General features: G+C 43.4%; 1 protein-coding gene across 1 annotated transcript in view; it reads left to right on the top strand.

Annotated features, from left to right (window-relative positions):
- The window catches only part of LOC138569531 (cytochrome P450 3A24-like), a 224409-nt gene that overhangs the window by 163798 nt on the left and 39018 nt on the right, over positions 1-21593 (top strand). The window contains exons 10-11 of the mRNA XM_069647587.1: positions 5783-5943; positions 15377-15603. Of these exons, the coding sequence (XP_069503688.1) occupies positions 5783-5943; positions 15377-15603 (388 nt within the window). The remainder of the gene's footprint in view (positions 1-5782; positions 5944-15376; positions 15604-21593) is intronic.

The following is a 21593-nucleotide window of genomic DNA, read 5'->3' as shown; positions in this document are numbered from 1 at the left end:
GCACTCTCTGCTGTCCCCTGGCTCTGGCCTTCCTTGGCACTCGCTTTTCTCATGGCCCTTCCACCCTGACCGGCACTACTCCACCCTCACCCTCTCCCCTGTACGTCTCTTATTGCACTCGCACGTTCCGAATGTCACAAGGCCTAGTAGGATCGTTTTTTTGTCTTTGTTTTATCATCCCTTCCCCCACCCTCTTGTCTTGTTGCGCCTCGGAACACATAGGCGTATTATAAATAATCAATCAATCACAAATAAATCCTTCCACCAAATCTTTGCCTCTCCATCACAGCAGCCACATTTCCCTCCACTATTTAGGTGTTCCAACATGACCAGCTAAGACAGTCAAGCGATAAACTAGCCATAGTTGCATATGAAAGAGAAAAAAACTGTTACTAAGAAAAGCAAATTAATTGTTTAGTCTTGAACTGGCAAACCTCAAACGCTCTGGAAGACCAAGGAAATGGTACCAATCCTTTGTCCCTGAAGAAGCGCCTGCATGCCAAATGCACGCAAGGGGTATAAATAAACCATTCAGAGTAGAGAGCAAGAATATTTCACTGATAGCAACATATAAGTACTGAATAAAGCAAAATAACTCTTCTTACTTTCCAGTGACCTTTTCAAGCTGGCACAAGAAAACCAGCTTTTATATGAAAGAGCAAAAAAATAGCATCCTGTTTCTTCCACCATCCTAGTCTTAACGGGTCCAAACTCATAATTCACATCCTTCACTCCACTGAAGGAACCAGCAATCACTGAGTTGATAAAGTCGATAAACGTGCTAACAACCCTGTGCAATACATGCCTCGCTTCTTTAATCAAGGCAAGCAATGAAACAGTAGCTCCAGCCATTACAATCTTGTGTGATGCCTCTCCTGTCAGGGATAGTTCCATGTCAGTTTAAGCATGCAAACATTTCTCCTGCACTAAAAAAGGCATTTGCGGACTCAACAGATCACTAGAATTTGCGATCCATCACCAGTATCCTAGAAGCGATAGCTACAGGGAGATTATTGCACTACTATGAAGCTGGTAGGTAGTTACCAAAGGGGATTGCTGATTCTCTTCCCTCTGTTTACAGCCTTTGATACAGTGGACAATTAGATCATCCTCAATAGGTCACTGAACTGCTTTGGGATACAAGGCACCCCACTGAAATTGATAGACATTCCTTCATGGTGTTTCTCCCAGGTATAACTTTGCCAGGGGTTTTCAACCTTTTACTCTCCAGATGTTTTCAACTTCAAATCCTACCAGTCCTAGCCAGCATAGTTAATCTTGAGGGATCATTGGAGTTGTAGTCCAAAACATCTGGGCAGCCACAGGTTGCAAACCCCTGCACTAGGCAAATTCATGTTATTATCCACCCCTAACTCGCTGTTGCTTTTCAACTTGTACATGCAACCCTCCTATTGAATCCCTGTTAGAATCATTACACCTCTATGCTGGCAACATGCAACTACTTTTCAAGGTTCATGATAATGTGTGGTAATGTCCCGATTTCCCAGTACCTCACTTAAATCCAGGACTGGATGGTCTCCATTATGATCTTTCTCAATCCTGGGAAAACTGAAATAGTCGATGCCTGTCATCAACCCATTGACCCTCATTTTTCATTCATTTGGTCCCCACATCAGGGATCCTTTGAAGCTAACGGTTTAGGGTGACTTAAACGAAAACATTTGGTTGAATGAGAATTAATAAAAAAAAAATGTTTTTATAGTTTGATTTTGCTGCATATATATATGGGTGGAGACAACCCAGAGCCCCCCAACCCCATGACTCCCCTACAGTAATTATTTCCCAAAACCCACCTCCCACATATATATTTGGCACAATCCGGCCAAATATGCTGTGCAGTAATCTCCCGATCCCAAGCTACCAACAATGTTGAGGTACCTAGGTTCTTGTTTGGTTTGCCATTCTTATTTTCCTCCTCCAGACCACTTCCCTCACCAAAATGGTCCACCGTCAACTGCACATCCTAAAGAAACTCCTACCCTTCCTCGGTAGAAACCATAAGGTGGAACTCATCAAAGCAGTTGCACTAAGTACACTGGCTTAATGCAACAGCTTCTATCTGGGCCTACCCAACGACCTTCAAACCAGTTACAGTTGTCCATAACCCGAGATGTCAAGCACATCTTTAGCTCAAAGTAATTAAACCATGTTCATCAGCACTAAAATCTCTTCTCATTCTCTGGCTTTCATTATGCAAAGAAAGTTTTGATCTTGAGCCACAAGAAGCTCTATCTCAGGTGCCCTCATCTAAGGACCTGCGTTCCACACTACCATCTTCTCTCCCCACTCTGATCTGTACCCACAGGAAAGCTACACATGGAATAATCAAAGAGGTATCCTGTTGTTTTATCGATAGTAATTACTTTGTGGTAATTTACTACAAAGTAATTACTGAACATTATTATGAAAAATATGACTATTTATGGGTTATGGGGCAAAAAGGGGGTGGGGAGGGTTTTAGGTTGGGGTAGTAATGAAGAGGAAGAGGGGACCCCCAATCAAAAGAAACATTTAGATGTAAAATTTCGATGTAATAACTTTGTAGCAAATTACCACCAAGTAATTACTGGCGATGAAATGACATGGATCCATCAAAGAAAATTACTACAGGCCAAGGAATGCTTTCCATCCAAGCCCAATTTTCCGGAAGGTAGCTAGGAAAAATTTACAATCTCCCGAAATTCCCTAGTGAACATTATGTACAATTATTTATTTTTCCTCTGGGTTTTTATTCAGTGTGTTACTCTAATTGTGCACCTATATCCTTTTAAATTATTTGTATGAGTGCCACATATTCGCTTCATGATGTAAAAGAGAGAATAGAATAAGTAAATAAGCAATCTGTTTTATTGGTATCATCATCTACCTGTAATTGGGGCCAGTACACGTGATTTTGCAGGACACAGATCACAGTACCTTATTTGGCATTTCATCAAAAAAAAAAATGCCAACCTATTTCTGAGGACAGGGTGGAATTTCATCTTGTAGTCCTTTGTTCTTTATCATTTCCCTGACATCCAACCCTGGGGTCAAGAGTGTTAAGTATTTGGTTAGGAATCAACGTCTCCATCGTTGGCCATTGAGTCCCTCCTAAATGCTGCATCATAAGAACAGGGTATTCAAACCGCTAGGAGTTTAAAGCTATTTCTAAAGGCTCCAGTCTTTTCCACTCCTGTGCTGATGATACCCAGATATACCCTCAGTTTAGCTGACCCATTAAGGACCATTTTCCACTCTTAAAACTCGGCTGGGTTGATAGATGGCAGATTAAGTCCCCTAACATTGTCCAAGCTTGCCCTTCCCAGTGCTTAGAAACTTGATGAATTGGGCATGAAGTACTATTTTAACGCCTTTTCAAATGTCCCATAACCTCTGCCTTTGAGCCTGTGTCAGAGAATTTTGAATACATTTCTCCTGCAGGCCATGTAACAACCACCATTACCGATCATGACTAAACCCAACATATCTGCTTTGGAAATATCCAGAACAATTGTTCCTTTTCCAGGACTACTAAAGACCAATCCTTCACTGAGCCAACCAGAAATGCCAGTATCAAAGGCCATCACCTAGTATGTAACAGACCTCTAATTCTCATGATGCTGGAGAATGAATCCTTCCAACTATCACACGTAGACTGGACCATGTCTCGTTTTGAATGCATGTGAGCCCGTCTACCTGTATATGACGATTCATTCCTTACCAGTAGAATAAACGCCATTCTGTGAAATCTAAGATGGGATGTTTTATTTGACAAATATCCTTTGAAACTAAAATATTCTGCAGTGGGCGTCGACCACACACACATACACACACACATATATGTAGATGCGTTAGACATGAAGGGCATGCATCCCTGCATGAAGCTACACAGACACTTAGGCCAAACTGCTCTTAGACACATGAACATGTTTGCAATCACTAAGATACAGATCACACAAGCCCTATCTCTTATGCAGAAATGACAATCACACAAAGAATACATGTAACAAAGAATACATGTAACTGCTTGCTTGATGCAGAAATCAACCAAACTGAGTGGCCATATAAAGCAAGATGGAAGACACAGCCATGGTAAATGAATGTGCATCTGTGGGGAGAAAGATCCAGTCTTGCTCAGCCAGCAAAAAGAGCCACAGTTCGTGCACAGTACCAAGGTGGTTATGAAAAGGGAGGTTTGAGCCAGCATTTGAAAAGTACAGACAGTCACTAAATCCCAGGCGAGAGACAGAACTCTATCTAGGCCAAGGGAGGTAATAACATCTACAGTAAAACCAGCTCAACTTCTCACAAAGTACTGAGCCGGATAATCCGAAATGCAGTGTCTATACACATGACTTGAAGTGGCATAGAAGGCCTATTCAGAGAATCCATTTCAGTTGGAGAAAAGGATACAATACAGCATGAAGTTGAAAGGTATCAAGTCCTTGCTTGCAGCCAGGGGAGTCAGAGAGTGGTAACCTTATTGGGAAAAGGCACTCTGAGGCCCTTCTCACCACCTCCATTGAGCTGATGTGCTGGTAATTTATCAAGACTTAGAAAGAATGGCCAATCCCTACCCTCCTCTAACGCTGCTTACACTTTGTTGCAGTATCCACTCACAACACACTAGCATGACACTAGCATGACATGATTTCACTTGCAACATTTAGGAGGGGGTCGCAGGTGAAGCCACCAGATAGCTTTTAGCCAATGGAAACACTAACCCCCTGTAGTTTATATTTGTAACCTACTTCACTAAACAATCCTATCCCACCTTAGGTTTTTGCAATGTATCATTTGCTTGTGACATCACTTTGTAATACAACTTCATGACAAGCCTGTAACAAGTTGAGAGCATTGAAAATCTTGAGAGGGCCATGCATATCTGTGCTTTTCTCAAATTTCATTATTAAAGCAGTAATTTTTTCACACTCCTGGACTCCTCCGTTACTTGAGCATGGGGTTTTCCCCTGAGCCAGACCTCTTGCTTTTATGGTGGGGGCTCTCCTAGTTCCCTTCCCAACTTTTCTTGAACCTTATTTCATCACTTCACATTGACCACTTGTCAGTCTTATTATATCTTCATTTTCATTCAAATCCAGAAGACAATCTTCACTAGTGCAGCTCCTGCATCCACCTCAAATATACATTAAATTACTGCTGTCCATATTTTACAATACTAAAAGATGCAGTAAAAGGTCAGTCGTATATTCCCCGGCGCGTCATGCCAATAATATACCAATGCAATTCATCAAGAATATCCCACTGTAGAGGCCCATCCTGGTAATACCAGGTCTCAAAGTGGGCACTTGCAGCTAGCCATTGGCAAGGGATAATTGGCTCTTGGCGAATAGGTAATGCTGTTCTGCGTGCATCTGGAGAATTGAGGGGGCAAGTGACGGTTTGTGTGGCTACCAGCTTGCAAATTGAAATTTATACCCATATAGTACAAATTCAGACAAGGTCATGCAGTCAACATTGCCAAGTCCCAATTAAGAGGAAGGTGTTGCTAGACTTGTGTAATGCCCTGACCTCAGAAGAAAGTTAATTCCTGTCATCGCATGCTTGCCAAAAGTGCTTAACTCTAAAATTGTAGCCCAGAGAGAAATCCTGTACTTTGGCCATTTCAAAAGAGAAAATGCCAAAATGTTTTGTATACAAATTGAGAAAAAAAGCATTTTTGTTTCTGGTCACGATTTGTGTATCTTTCCCTCAACCCTTGCCCCTTTCTTGTCCCTTCTTTGGGCCTGACACTTTCCTGGTGGTTTTCTTCTTCTCGCAGCACTGACCGATGAAGAGATTATGGCCCAGTCTATGGTCTTCATCCTGGCGGGGTACGAGACCACTAGCACCGCTCTTGCCTTCCTGGCCTACAATCTGGCGACCCACCCTGACGTTCAGAAGAGGATGCAGGAGGAGATCGATACCCTCTTACCAAACAAGGTGAGCAGATGTTTTCACCTGGACGGGAGGCCTTTGGGAGACTTTGTACTTGCGTAGTGATAGTGAGTGACAGTCTTGCTCCAGTGACGTGTCAAAGTACATTACCACTAGCCTATCTCACAGGTATTATCTTGGTAGTCAAGCTCCATTTGGTGGGAACAAAGCATGAGAATTTTGACTCTTAAATATAGTCTCTATGGTCCGACGTAAAGTAGCTGACACGCGGCATACCCACAAAATGACGGCCATCACAAAATGCAGAGGTTAAGCATTTGCATGAGAACGTGTTTTTCCAGTTTACTGAATGGGAAGCTTGCTCTGCTTTAATTAGTAGGTAACTTACAATGTCTGCATAAAAGCATAGCGGGTGCGTGCACTTCAATCCTGTGCTGATCTGAGGTGGACATCTGCCCAGGGCTGTGTGCACCATGCATATACACTAAACACGGTACACATCCAGAGGCTGTGGGATGCTTTTTTGGTATGTTCATGGTACACATATTCTTCCAAAAAGAATGTAGCGGCACACTGCACTACACAAGCACTAGAATCTCTGTGCATCACAAAAGCCCTGAATGTAAGTCTTCAAGTATTGGCTTTGTTTAGTGAGTGCACGTGGTAGGTAGTCTACGAGCCTGCGTCCTTGCTTTTTGTACACTACTCAGATAAACTAAACACAGGATGCAGAATATGCCAACATTATCACTTTCCCTAATGCGCCAGTGCCACATCACTCATTTCCATAAGGCCTCTTCATGCCGATACTTTTGCACATGTTATTATTATATAGGCCCCTATATAAATACATTACTCCTATAATGTCCCAGTGTGTCCCGAACATGGAGCCTTGAACACTAAAGCCACTTCACAAATGGCTTGCTAGCAACTACCTTATGTTCATACTACTTCTCAAAAGCATGTCTATTGTTCAAAATGACAAGTGAAGTACACAAAACCTTTTCGGTAGCATTTGGATTGCATGTTTTGGAGATTACGTCTTTGTTCTAAGTGAGCAAAAAACATTCTTAACAATTCAAGAATTTTTGGGAGGTTGTGACCTGAAACTTAAACATTCCAGTATGATCAACACCGTTTTCATGCCAAACATCTTTACACAAAAACAGAAGCAAAGAAGCACACACTTACCAACAGCTACAATGTTTATGAGCCCTCTGTTCTTTGAAACACTATTAGTTGTTGTAAACTGTTAGCATCCGTTGTTGCTAGGTGCACCCATTAGGTCCCATGTGTTATCAGTGTGCTCTTCTTTTCTCATGGTTCAAGGAGTTGCGCCATCCAAGCAAAGTTACATTCTACGCCTCTGCGCTCTTGTAATAGGCTCATTTTGAGTGTCTGTCTATGAGGACAGAAGTGTGAGTGCAACAGCTGTAGCTGCTAGCTCTCATGGAACAAATGTAAAGCAGAGGTTGCAAGAGCTAGAGGTGTAGCGAGAAAAGGCCCTTGTAAGTGTAATGTCCATAGGGATGATGTAGGATCGATCAACAGATAAACTCTATTTATCTTTATCGATGGAAAGGCGGTTGAGATGATGCTAACAATAAATGCACATTACTTGGATCCGTGTGTGAAATGTGTATAATTAATTTTCTCAATAATCAATGTGGAATCAAATGAAAAAACCTGTATTTTTCTTATGTCATTAATTAAATACCTAACGTTCATTAAAAGGATATTATGATCTATAAAGATATTTTAACCAGACGATTAAATAATAACCTTCACCGTACTGTACTAATTATACAAGGTACAATCTACATAACATTAAAATATGTCCTAATTTATCAGAATCTCTCTTGTACAGCAATTAACATCATTACATACTCATTTCAGTTCAATACATTTTTAAAAGGCTGTAAACAATCTAAAAAGCGATTGTACTGTTTTGGATGTTAATTGCAATAATTCACATACTGGTTTAAGAGATGAAAGGGAAGACCGCCCTCCATTACCAAATACTTATTTTTTTTTTTTAATTGTGCATTGGCTATAATTATACAAAACCTCAGCGTACAAAGTAAGTCATGTTAAGGGAAAAGAAAGTAAAATCGAGTACTATATGCATTTCACCATGTCCTGAAATGACAAGATGTTTCAATTGATGACAGCTTGACACCAATATATATGAAATTAAAACCATGCTAATAAAAATTGTATCAATACGATAAATAAAATGTTCATGCTCTTGATTAAAGCTCTCATCAGCAATCAGGTTAAGAGCGACTTTCCAGACGTGGTAAGAAGCAGCCAATATTATAATTGATTCTGCCCCAAATAGGCTGCTCTAAAACTGCTCTGTTTCAATAAAATTGATGTTACTTACATGACTGGAGTAGCTCTTCAAATATTGTGGCATCAATTTAGAACATTTGGTGAGAATGTGACGTGCCGTTTCAACAGTCAAATTACAAAAAAATCCACTCCTCACAGGGTAAATTTGACCATCTGCCTGTGTGCTCCCTGCACGGAAGTATATTAAAACCTCACTATGTAAGGACGACGTAGATGAGGAGGGCATAACTTGGTCAAATATGATCTCAGGGAGTTTTACTATACTCTCTGCCACATACCGTTTTTTCTTTGATCAACTATCAAGGTTTAATATCGTATCAAAAGCTCTGGTTTTGTTCTTTAAAATATCAATACAATTTGGGAGTTGTGTCATTGTGTCCAATGCAATTTCAATATTACTGAGTTGAGTAAGTGATGTAGAGTTTAGGTTCGTCAGAAAAGTATTGGAGGCGTCCTGGAAATAATGAATTGCCAGGAGACCTATTAATGTATCTGGTCCCGGGGGAGTAGTGATGATTTTATCCAAAAAAAAAGGCTACAGCGTTGTTGGAGCCATAGTGAGCGAAGGGAGGGAATTCACTCAACTGGCACCGAGATAGGAACTCCCAAAACTAAGCGCAGACGTTTCCCTTCAAATTTGCCCACCCAGCCCAGTTAGTATTCTGTAAGTACTGAAAGGCCGTAAAGAATCCCTGGCAATATGCTCCTCTGAAAAAAATGGTTTTACCATAAAAAAGTATCAATACAAAAGGGGGCTCTAATGTCAAGGGTGTGTGACATTGGAGCCCCTTGTTTGTAGTGCTACATTTTTTAAGGTAAAACCATTTCTTAAAAATGTGTGGTCGAATAAACTCACCATTAAAATCAATGTTAGGGAATGCGCCATTTGGGGTGCCTAGATATGTATAAATTGGTCCACTATTTCCAAAGGGGCTACATTAAGATGCCAGCAGTGTTTATTCTCCTTTGATTTGCCACCAAAAAACAATATTTTCCTTTTTGTACCATTAACGTTAAGATGGTTCTTGGTGGCATACGATGACAGGGCATCTAATGAGCGCTGCAATCCAATAGGGGTTAAGCCCAAGGAGACAGTATCATCAGCGTATCCAAGCCAGGAAACTGTGAAACCACATATACGGGGAGGGAGGTGTTGGGGGGGAGATTTCACGACGCAGTAATAACATTTTTTATAAAACAAGGGGGCTAACATGCACCCCTGCTTTAAACCTATGTTAACTGATATTTCCCATGCGATTACTCCCTCCCGATTGGTGCACCCCACAACCACTGTGTTGGAATACAGTGTAGTAATAAAGAATAATAAAGATGGGTCTTTTACACAGGCCGTTAATTTCATCCAAAGCAGTGGACGAGACACTGTGTCAAAGGCCTTGGTGAAATCAATGGAGGAAAGATGGAGTTTGCTCTTGGCTTTGCTCTTGCATGTCGCCATAACAAAGGTAAGGGCACATACATTATGTAGTGTGTTGTGCCCTTTACAAAATCCTGTTTAACAGGGAGAGAGCAGTCCTTTATCTAGGGCCCGTCGAGAAAGCTTTTTCAATAGTATAGCCGAGAATATTTTCTGATAAGTAAGTAGGCATGATTGCTGATAGAAGTGAGGTGGTAGACAAATTACTGCAAAGTTCCCAGGTCTTTGCATTGCTGAATTTGTAGTTCAAGCAAACAGGTCGAAAGTGTGAAAAAGATTGACCCAGTGCAAGACCCCCCCTGTTGACAATGAGTTAGTGGACCAGCTCAGATCGTAAATGGAATCATCCAATGAGGGTAAGATGTTTGGCGATAGGGATGAAGAGTTGAAGTCGCCTGCCACTATAATACTGCTGTTAGAACATATTTCGGATCAGTTAAGGAGGACGTTAATAAAGCCCTGGATTGCTTTAGTGGCTTTGCCTCCAGGAGGATTATATATGTTAATGATTAATGTAGGGGAGGGGCAGAAGGAATCGGGAAAAATGGCTGGCAGTATATAGGGAGAGATGAGGGCCTCACAAAAAGGTTTTAAATTAAAAGCAGATTGTGCTCCTATTGCAAGGCCTCACACTGGGCGACCCCTGACGCCACTACTTGCTGGTCAATGTGACATGGTATAGCCATCAAGAAAGAAGTCCTTGACTGTCCAAGTTTCTTGAAGGATAAAAACACCACTGGATGCACCTGGATGAGCGATAAACACGCGTATTCCAGCAAGTCCATTTAATTATCCTGGTCAAGTGACTCGAGGACCCAGTGAATAATCTCCTTTCCGGTTTTTGAACGGACGTTGGAGTTATCGAAGGCAGCCCACAGACTGGATCTTTCAGTGGCTTGTACAGCTGTACAATTATTGCAAATTTGTGTTGGCATAGATAGGAAAGGATCCTCGTGCTCGGCCACCCTAACAATTTTCTTGTGGCACACTGTGAGCTTAAATTCCAGATATTGGAACGTTCCTGCACATGCAGAAAAGTGACACTATTGCTGGAGAAGCACATTCAATCAGCACTCAATTGGTATTGCTCTCTGCTGTAGGGAGCTCAATGTAAGCTAGATCATTGCTAGAGATGGACGAAAGTCAAAGGATATTACTCCACATGTCTAATAGCAATGTGCGATTAGGAAAAGGACTATCCACTCTAGGTTCAAGCTCTTCCACCTCACCTATTTTCCTAATGAGACAGGGATAGTAGGCTCCCAGGATGTGGCAAGGTTGGAGATGCATTATGGCACCGGAGCTGGAAATGTCAAACAAGGAAAGGTGATATTTGAGGGTAAGACTGCACCATAAGACACTGCTATAGTTTGTTGTTGCAGAGGCGCCTGAATTTGGGATGGAACGCCAAGAGGAATAAAAGTGGCAAACTCTACAGGAGGTCCAGCTTGCGTTGTCAGGGCGATCTCCAATAGTTTAGGATTTTTGGAAGACAAGGGGCCTCATTATGAGGTTGGGGGTAAGGGGTTAGTGGAGCCGGTAACGGTGCTGGTGCCGTTAACCCCTTACCTCTGCATTACGAAGTCCTTTAGCGGGTTTTACCAGGCGCCCTTAGCGGGAGCCGCTAAAGGACCAGCATGCTAATAACGGGCCCGTTATTAGCATGTTCCCCATTCCGATTGAGCCCTATGGGGGCTCGAATGGGAATGGGTATGGGTTCCCTGAATGGGGAAATACCGGGTCCTCCAAGGTTGTAAAGGCCCGGTAATTCCCCATTCAGGGAACCCGGACCCAGTATGCGGTAAGGGGGTAGCCATGGTGCTTACAGCACCATGGCTATCTCCAACCTCGTAATGAGGCCCAATGACTCGCTCTGGACTTTCTTAATAGCAGGCAAGTTGCCAAGGCCTACCCTTTTATCCAAAGGGCCCTCCAGTACAACTTGTCTAATAGAGGCAGCGCCTTGGACTTTTGTAAAGATAGTTTCACGTAGGTTTGGTGCTTATTTTTCCAAGGTTGTTCTGCCCAAAGTAGCCTGCCACAGCAAAGAGTTTGTAGGTGTCACATACTTATCTCGTTGATAAATGGAACAAGCCAGCTGGAGCTTCCATCATCGTCTTTTCCGCGGAATGGCTGGACTATAGGTCATTGATATTTCATTACATAATGCGTTGAGGGCGCCTTCCTCTGTCTCTGCAGCGATGTTAATTAGAGATAAATTAACTAGAGATGGAACAGGCCAAGAATCAATGTTAGTGTGAGATTAAAAAACCGGCGCTCGGCCCGTTATTTTTTGATGGGTCAATTAAGTCGACCATTTGCTGCTCACCCAGTACAACACACGCTGAGGAGGGGCCAGGTTTAGGGAAATATAAAGGCCTACGTACCTCAAGGTCTTCAAATATTGGCATATGAGGATTGTCATTGCTGTCAAGGATAATGTCAATAACTTTGCCCAGTATATATTGCAGCTCACAATGTTCTACAGCAATGTTTGTACAAAGTGCTAGTAAAGTGTCACGTTTGGCTAAGATAGTATTTGTTTGTGGCAAGAGGCTCGTCTGGAGAACCTAGTAGCCAAAGGAGTCATTATGCGAGAGTATGGTCGTCCATTCTTCCCTATCGTTCTTGCTGCTGGAAGAGTCTGAGGAGGAGACCAACTGTTCTAGGTTAGGGCAGGCAGAGAGGTTTGAACCAACTATGTTGTCAAAGCTAATTGAAGTGGGGCCCAGAGAATTTCTCCTAAAGTTGAGACAAAGGTTAAGGAGGGATCCATTATTATCAATGTTATTTTCTATATTGTTGTCGGTGCAGGGGGAGCACACAGGAGTGCTTTCTTTCAATGAAGGTTTTACCAGTGGACTCTCCTTGGTATCCGCCATTACTGTTGCCACCTCAGAAAAGCCTGTGATTTTTGATTGGGACGTCGCTTCACTTACGGGTTGCATGCTCTTGTTTTTGTAGTCTTTTTTTCCTTTTCTTAGGGCAAGGCGCTTCATTAGCACTGGCCTGATTTTATACCACACTGTGGGCACGCTTGCCCATATTGGGCGAGCCGCTGTGAAGGCTGTGCCTTCGAGAGATGTTGTTTTTCATGTGTGTAAATTGCCTACAGTCCAACAATCTCAAAGGGCAATAAATAAAAGGTGCTTACCAGAGGGAAGGACGATTCCGACCTCGGTGGATCGGAGAAAGTGCGTTTTGCCTTTTGCGCTGTGGGAGTCCTGCAGACAGAACGAGAAGGGCTGGGTAGAGGGGCGGGCGAGCGAGAAGAATATTACAGCCTAAACTCAGCCAGTCCTCGAAAACTAACTCGGCTGGATCAGGCAAACCTCACTCACAACACAGCAAACACCAAAAACACTGCAGGCATTCTGTGCACTCTGTGAATACTGGGGTTTATGTAGAGAGGGCAAGCTCTTCCACTCCACTTATTGGTAGCAATGAAAAAAAGACTTTGCAGTTCGAACAGCAGGTTTCACCAAACATCAAAAACACTCCAGGCACCAATACTTCTTTATGATTACATCCTCCCACTGCCCAAGCTGATTTGGCACCCCTTCTTTTGTCTGCCAAAGAGAGTGCTCTGGAACCCAATTGTACCAGAGATATTGAAGGAAGTAGCACCCTCTTTTACTCATGCCTTTCCCCTCCTTTCATCTTATCACTTGCCTTTGGGACCTTCTCAGCACTCTTTAAGGTGGCTACCATGCTACCAATCCTGAAAATTCATCGACTGACTTTAACTTTTGGCATGGCCCTTTCTCTCCCACTTCTCTAATGTCTGTGGGTGTATGCTATTCAACCACATTAAAACTACCTAGAAATGAAAGTACACAGGGACCCCCTCCAAGTTCTGTGGGCAGCAGTCACTCCACGGAAACATCTGTCACTCACATCTCCAAGCTCATAATGATAGCTCACCTCTCCACACTTGTTTCTAACCAGGTTTCTTGATCGCTCTTCAGTCTTTGACACAGTTAATCATCTTTCTCCTCACTCTGTCTCATACCTGGGATTTCTTATCTCCCTGATTGAACCTACTCTAGCTCATGAAAGGAGCAGTGGGAACTTCTCTGCCAAACTGCCCCCAGTAGCAGTTCCCTAACCACTCTGCACTTGGCAAACTCCTGTCGTCCTTCATATTCCCGTACCTAGTTGTTCATGGCATGGAAATGGTCTCCTCCTTAACAGACAAACTATCTTCTCCCATAATAAACTGTCCTTTTACACACCCTTCTGGGTGGCACTCTGTTGCCTAATACTCACCTTTCCATAACAGATGTGATCGTGCTCCCTCTCCTCAAATCTCCCATGTTCTTTCCCTCTGATCTCCTCACCCAATCTCCCAAAGTTAGCAGTAACCTAGTAGTCCTCTTTTTCAAAGACTTCAAACTCGAACTGTTCATCAACTCTGCTGCCAGGCTCTTTCGTCTGAATATTTGCAAATCCAAACCCCACTTCACCTACCACTCCTTCTAAAAACCCTGATTTCCACTCTTGTCCACAACAGGCTGCACAACTATTCCACTGAGTCACGCTGTCTGAAACGTTCAATGTTTCTCACCCACCTCAGCACATTGCCTCCAAATGGGGTTGCTCTCCATCCAACCCTGTTCCCTTTATGAACTCACTCTTCTGGTCTACAAATTCCCTAACTGACCAACTCTACTGCCAGCGACTCTGCTCCTTGCATGCTGTGTTCCTGCGTCCTCCTCAACCACTCCATTTCCACCCAATCTGCACTACCGGCTGCTTCCGGTCCTTTACTCTCCTTTCTCCTTACCGCAGGAGCTCCCTTTCTTATGAAATCTGCCGCATAAACTCATTACAAGACTTGACATTTGCATTTACAAAGCAGGTGCTACCTCTTGAGTGTGCACCTGTGGGGTGCGCTGGTTTCATGACTCCCTCTCCCCATCTATGTATTTCAGTACACGATCTATAGTGTTAGACTGTTCATTTGGTGCCTTCAATATTTTCTGTTCCCAATGTTGCCTCCCACCATCACTCTAACTGGCACATGCTATGCCCATCTCTCCTCACTCAATGATTGTAAAGCACAAAACTATGGGAGTAACCTGCCTGCTATTTTGTCATTATCAACAGATCTTATGTTTGAAGCACTATGTTCTCTCTAATAAATGCAACACACAAATATAGGTATACAGGATTTATGTTTACGACTTTTGGCTATAAATCCCCAGAGATCCCTTGGAATGACTTGTTACACTTTGAAAGTCACTATTGGTACCTGCAAAGCACACACATACACACACAAATAAATTCACCGTATGTGTTGACTCACAGGGAATTTACCTGTTATGGCAGAACATATACTGTAGATTTTGTACGTTTAACTACGTTTGACTAAACTCTATGGATATGCATTGGGGAAATATGAAGCAAGTGGTCATCCATGTCATCAGGACTGTGTAGACCATGGAGTATTGAATTTGTCAACATGCGATGCCTGGTATAGGTGAGTGGCTCAGAGGGAGAAGGGATGCAGACCAATGTTTCAGATAGTTGGCCTATTACTTCAACTCTGCCCCTATAATCAATATGGTAATGAACCACAAAGTGTAGAGTTTCTACATGTGTGATGCATGCGTGTGTAGCATGAAATACAATTTAACTTGAAGTTTTTAAAAGCTATCTTGTCATCATATCTCCCTTTTACCGCAGGCCAGCCCTACATACGATGCGCTTGTGCAGATGGAGTATATGGAGATGGCGATTAATGAAACTATGAGATTATACCCCCCCGGAGGACGGCTTGAAAGAATCTGTAAGAAGACCATTGAGATCAATGGACTGACCATTCCAGAAGGGGTTGTGACGATGATACCAGTGTATGTGCTGCATCGGGACCCAGACTATTGGCCGGAACCAGATGTGTTCAATCCAGACAGGTATCACTTGCATGCATAGAGTTAATGTGATAGGAGATATTTCCTAAAGTGTTCCGGGTGGTGAGACTCAATAAAACAATCCGTTGGTATACAGGTCCCCAACTCTTAGTATACGTCTGTACTACCCAACGGATTGGTAGAATGGCAGCGCAGCCAGGCTTATTTTATGAGGAGGATGTGAGCTGTAGGTAAGTACAATGAACCCAGTCAGTACATTAGCCTAAAGAAACTCTTACACACTGGAAGTTATAAGAAAATATACATGTATTTTATATACAAAAGGCAAGGTAAGTAAATACTATTTTAGACTAACCAATACACATTGAAAACACAAGTAATACTTTTCACAGGTGACTGCTTCAATAGTAGTGGCTCCTGCCCACAATTGTTATAGAAAATGACAGTAATGACAGTTCCACTGTTTAAATAGTAGTGCAGCGCACCTGCAATTGTTACAGTGAAATGACAGTTTCATTAATTTACAAAGTCACTCAGACAAAGGGCTTTATTATAAGTTTGCCGGTCTGGAAACAAGGGTGCCGGTAAGCGCACCGGCACCCTTGTTTCCGGACTGGCACACTATGAGTCTGCCTGCCGGAGCCGTCGTACCCGACAGGTCTGACCCTGCTGGGCGCAGGGGCCACGGTAGGCAAACCGGTCACGGAAGCACTGCACTGTTAGCAATGGTGCTGGTGCTTCCATGCCCTCAATCCCATCAAGTCCTATAGGACTGTATGGGAATGGGGAATTACATTTTACCAGCGCCTGATTTCCCGGGCCGCCGGAGTTGGAATCTTCCTGTGTGGCACTGGGAAGTCAGGTGCCGGTAAAACTTTACAAGTCCGGCGGCAACCCGCCGGTAGCACAGAAAGGGTTACTGCCGGACTCGTAATGAGGCCCAGTCTGTAGGAAGGAAAAAGAGGTTATTCAGCATTAGCAGCAATACTTTACTTCTTAGTAACACTTTTCATTGATCCTAATGCTTTAGCAGTCCAATCCCTGACTATTCAAGAATATATCAGAGTCAGTGGAGGATGGGTGAAATTTCTTATGCAGCAGCAGAAAAGGTAAAGTTCCTCAGGATACTTTCAGTTACCTTAAATAAAATGCTTTAGTATAATAACAAAATCAATAGGAAGCTTGCAAAGGACTCCCTAAAACAGCACAAGCTGTAAGCCTGGGTAAGAGGTATGGGAACACCTGGCATCGCACCCCAGTCACACTGGAGCGACTATTCAGCTTGAGGTAAGTACTACCTTGAGCCCCACAGTACCTTAGGGTGGATGAAGAAAATGCAGCTGGATTCTTTCTTGTGCAATAGCGACGGATCCGATCTCCTGATTCCTCGGTCTGCTGATGAAAGGAAGGACTCTGAAAGGATGTCGCATCAGCAGTCCTGAGAATGGCCCCTCAGCAAGGATTTGTTTGCTCTCCCACATTGGTCTGCGGTTTTGGCATCTTTTTATCGGCTCCAACAGTGAACGGTTACTGCCCGGCCAATCCGTCTTGATTCTGCAGTCCGGAACTCTAGTGAGGGACTTGGAGGAGTGAGATTGTGCCTCTGGTGGCCCAACTGAAGCTCACCAAAGTTTTGGAAGGATTCGTTCACACAAAAAAGTTGCACTGCAATTGCATTGGAGGTCCCCTGGTATTCACGTTTTGCAGCCCTGGGAGGTCACAGCATGTCAGGGGATGGCTCGTTCTGCAGTTTGTCTTAGGGCTGGTTGGTCCCACCAGCCAAAGGGAAGGAGTCATTCTCTTCGGAGCTCCTCTATCGATAAGAAAAAACAGTCAGGACAGCAGTGGTCGCTTCATGGTTACTGGAAGGGTCTGCCAGTGTCTCTGTTCATCTTCTGCTCCAGATCTTCTGTTCCAGTGGTCGAATTGCCTTCAGGAACCTCACCTTTAATTCAGTTTTCCCATTTACTCCTCTGCAAACACTCCCTGGAGTTTACTGAAAGGGGTGGGTGGGTGTCCAATCAGACAGCCACCTCCCACCGACTCCCCACTGGGAACTGGTTCCATTCAAGCACATCAGCAAACAAAAGACTGGGGAGTGTCATACGCCTCCCCTGCTTCCTGTCCTCACAGACACACTGGAGCGTTGGCGAACACACAAAGGATTCCTGCCAAAGGCAAAACTCTCATTCAGACCTCCTCCTCGTGGGATTGTAGAAGAAGGGCTAACAAAGGACAACCATACAAGAAATGGCAAAAAAAGAAAGACACCAGGTTAGAACATAGGTGACCCTTTTGTGCATACCTGCAGCTGTGAACAAGTCCACTGCCACCAGCCATAACCAACTATAGGGTTGTCGCTTTGACCAAAAAGTCAACCTTCAACATAAGGTGAGGTGTACTAATCTCTCATAGGTTAAAGTTTTAGGAAGGATACACAGTACCTCTCTTTCCTTAAGAACAGCAGTTTTTAGGGAAAATGAAAGAATATAAAAAGGAGCGCCCAAAGGGTCCCCAGCAACACTGCACATAGGGTGCTGTGTGCTGCAAATGTGTAACACAGATGCCTTTAAGAGATATGGAGGAATGCAAGACTCTATAAAAAAAGGTGAAACATAGAGAACAAAGTTCCTATGGTTAGAGCAAGTAAGAATGAACTGACATTCTGCGACCCAGGCATGCAAAGGAGAAGAGACACCGTAGATATGACTTAAGTAAGGTGGGATCACTTGGTGGTACAACAAGAATTCAATGAGCACATATGCAACGTAATAAATGCATAAAGTGCAAATGCGGGTGCTGCATTTTTAATGTCGTTTATTAGTTGTCAAATGTATGGCTTCAGAAATCACAGGAACAGATGGCTTTTGACGATGGAGCTGATCAACAATCACTGTTTTATTTGATAGATTTTGTTATGTGTAATTGAGTCCTACTTGTGATAATGAATTGTAACTGGATGTGGTAGCCACACTAAGCCATGAAAAATTGCCACAAAACTTGACTATCAAAATCAGAAGGAATTCACATAAATCCAATGCATTCACCAAATTGGATTTTTTAAAGCGTTACCTTGTGTTTCACCTTCTTAAAATATTTGTAAATATTGCTTAGGTCGATTGCTACCCGCAAGTGGAACAAATCACTACAGCCTTTGTACATTAAACTTCGCCAATGAAGCCAAAGCAAAGTGGGTGTAAGGTTAGTGAAAGTATAAGTGTGCCAAGCCCCCATTGTACTTAGCGAGAACTCTCTCGGACCACGGCCCTCTGCTGGTCAAATGGGCGATGGTGGCCCCAAGACCGCCAATACCCAGCTGGAGACTCAGTAGCCAAGTGCTATTAGACACTGCGTTTAGGGAGCATGTCAGGAAATGTGCGCCCACATTTATATAAGTCAATAAAGGTAGTGTCAAGCAGGTGGCCACAGTATGGGAAACGTATAAGGTAGTGATTAGGGGTGAGATGATAGCTATTGCTGTGGGAGTTAGGAAAGCGATAACCGCAGATATAGGAGAAACTGAATCAAAACTAGCTGAAATTGAGAGGAGGAATAGTGCTGGGGAGATCACCTGGAGGAGGAGATTAGACTGCAACAGACTTTCCTGATACAATGGGACAGGCTGGGTAAATTTAATTATGCTAACTTTCTTGAGCAAAGTCATGCACACAGAGACAATCCCGGTAAAATGCTAGTCTGGTTGTATAGAAGCAACAATAAAAAAGTTCCAATATACTCTATTGAAACTTCAGAAGACGTAGTGGTAAATACACAATTAGCGGTCAATTCGGCATTTCAGGAGTACTACAAGGACTCTCATGCGAACAGGGATGAAGAGGTACAAGACACACTGGATCTTGTCACCCTGCCTCACCTGGATGACCAACAGGGGGGCATGTTAGAAGAGCCCATAACCGCAGAGGAAGTGCTTGCCACAATAAGATCTCTGCCCATGGGCAAAACCCCAGGAACGGATAGCTTACCAGGGGAATACTACAAAGAATTTGCCAGTACACTAGTGCCAATCCTAGCACGGATATACAACGAAGCATATGACATAGGGATCCTCCAAGTAGCATGCGAGAAGCTTTGATCATTTCTCTCCTCAAACCAAATAAAAGCGCTACAGAATGCAGATCTTACAGACCCCTCTCTCTATCAAACCAAGACAGTAAGAAACTCACAGCAATATTGGCTGATAGACTACGGAAGGTGATATGAAAGATCATACACCCTGACCAGATGGGTTATGTTCCCAGGAGCAATATTTCCAGGTACTTAAGAAGGCTACATCATGTAATAAACAGTACCAGAGATAGGAAAGGAAACTGTGTGTTTGTTTCATTAGATGCGACCAAAGCATTTGATTCATTTGGTGCACTGGGACTGGCTGTATGCTACTATGATTAAAATGGGAAACGGGCCGCACTGCATGAAATGGGTAAGACTAATATATACTAAACGAATGGCGAGGGTAAGGACAGGAGCCACATACACAGGTAGGTGGGAGCTGCAAAAAGGTACCAGGCAGGTTGTCCATTTGTCCCCGATGCTTTATATAATTGTGGTGGAGCCCATAGCAGTGTTCCTTCGGCAGGAATATAGCTATGCCGGAATAGACATTGATGGAGTACAACACACAATATCTATGCATTCAGATGATATGTTGATATATTTACAAAACCCTGAAGAGAACATACAGTATATTCTGGATTTTCAGGACAACTTTAGTGTACTAATAGGGATAGGTATCAAAAATAACAGCTCCTCCTTATTTCCAATGGCACAGTTAGCTGCAAGGACTGAAGCAGGGCTGGCTGCTTTGCCACTACCGTGGAACAGGACCTCCTTTGGATATCTTGGACTAGATATTTATCATGATCCCAAGCAGGAACATGAACACAATACTATGAAAGCAAAGGAGAGGTTGATCAAGTCTATGCAGTTCTGGGGTAGGTTGCCCTTGTCCATGGCGGGTAGAGCAGCCCTTCTGAAAATGTTAGCACTCCCTAGACTAATGCACTGCTTTGGGAACATCCCATATAACCTACCACGAGGATTCTTTCTTGAACTGGACAAGGAGTGCAGGAGCTTCTTTTTGCAGGGGTTAGGCAGAGAGTTGCTCTCAGCACACTGCAACGACCATATGCGCAGGGAGGGCTGAGGACTCCTAACTTTGAATTGTCTTTCTTGGCGTGCCAGCTACAGTATGTTGTAAATTGGTTGGCAGGCAACCCCACAACAGACACTACACTCCTGCAGCTGGCAATAAAGCAGCTACACCTGAGAGACCTGATATGGTTGGCCCAACGGGAATTAAGTCCTTACCCACAACTAGTGGCCTTAGGAATCCAAATATGGCAACATACCTGTAGGACAATGGGAATCAAAGACCTGATATCGCCAGAGATACCTCTGGCTGCAGTAATGACTGATAAAAGAGGCCTACGGGCAGGAGTGCGAGCACATTGGGAGTCTTATGGTATTGCGACAATAGGGGACCTGCGGGGAGAAAACAAGTTGCTAGATTTTAGGGAATTGCGAACAGCCATGGGTATACATGAAGGCCAGTTCCTATTGCACAGAACTATACTAAGCACAATAAAGGGAAGGTGGCTGACAGCTACAGAAGACACGATAGAGAGGGAGGAAATAGAAACTATTATAAATATCTCGTAGGCGGGTCACGCCATATTCAGACTCTACTAGGTCCTGATAGAGTGCAACTCTAGGGAAGTATTTAAATGTAAAGCTGGATGGGAGAAATAACTGGGGAGGTCCTTTGATGACAAAGAACTGGGAAACCCAGTCTCATATCCCAAAATAGTCTCCAGGAATGCCAGAATACAGCTGCTTCAGTTAAACATCACACAAAGAGCATATCTCACGCCGAATGCAATTGCCAAGTTTAAAGGGGCAGGCATGCAGACATGTCCCAAGTTTAAAAGGGAGAATACAGGTATGACACATATGTTTTGGGAATGCAGCATCATACAGGAATTTTGGAAGCACATGGCGAACACAGTTCCCCC

The sequence above is a fragment of the Ambystoma mexicanum genome, chromosome 2q, assembly GCF_040938575.1.
Source record: "Ambystoma mexicanum isolate Mex_15411 chromosome 2q, UKY_AmexF1_1, whole genome shotgun sequence".
In the NCBI taxonomy this organism is placed as follows: Eukaryota; Metazoa; Chordata; class Amphibia; order Caudata; family Ambystomatidae; genus Ambystoma; species Ambystoma mexicanum.
This window is presented reverse-complemented; position numbering and strand designations above follow the sequence as displayed.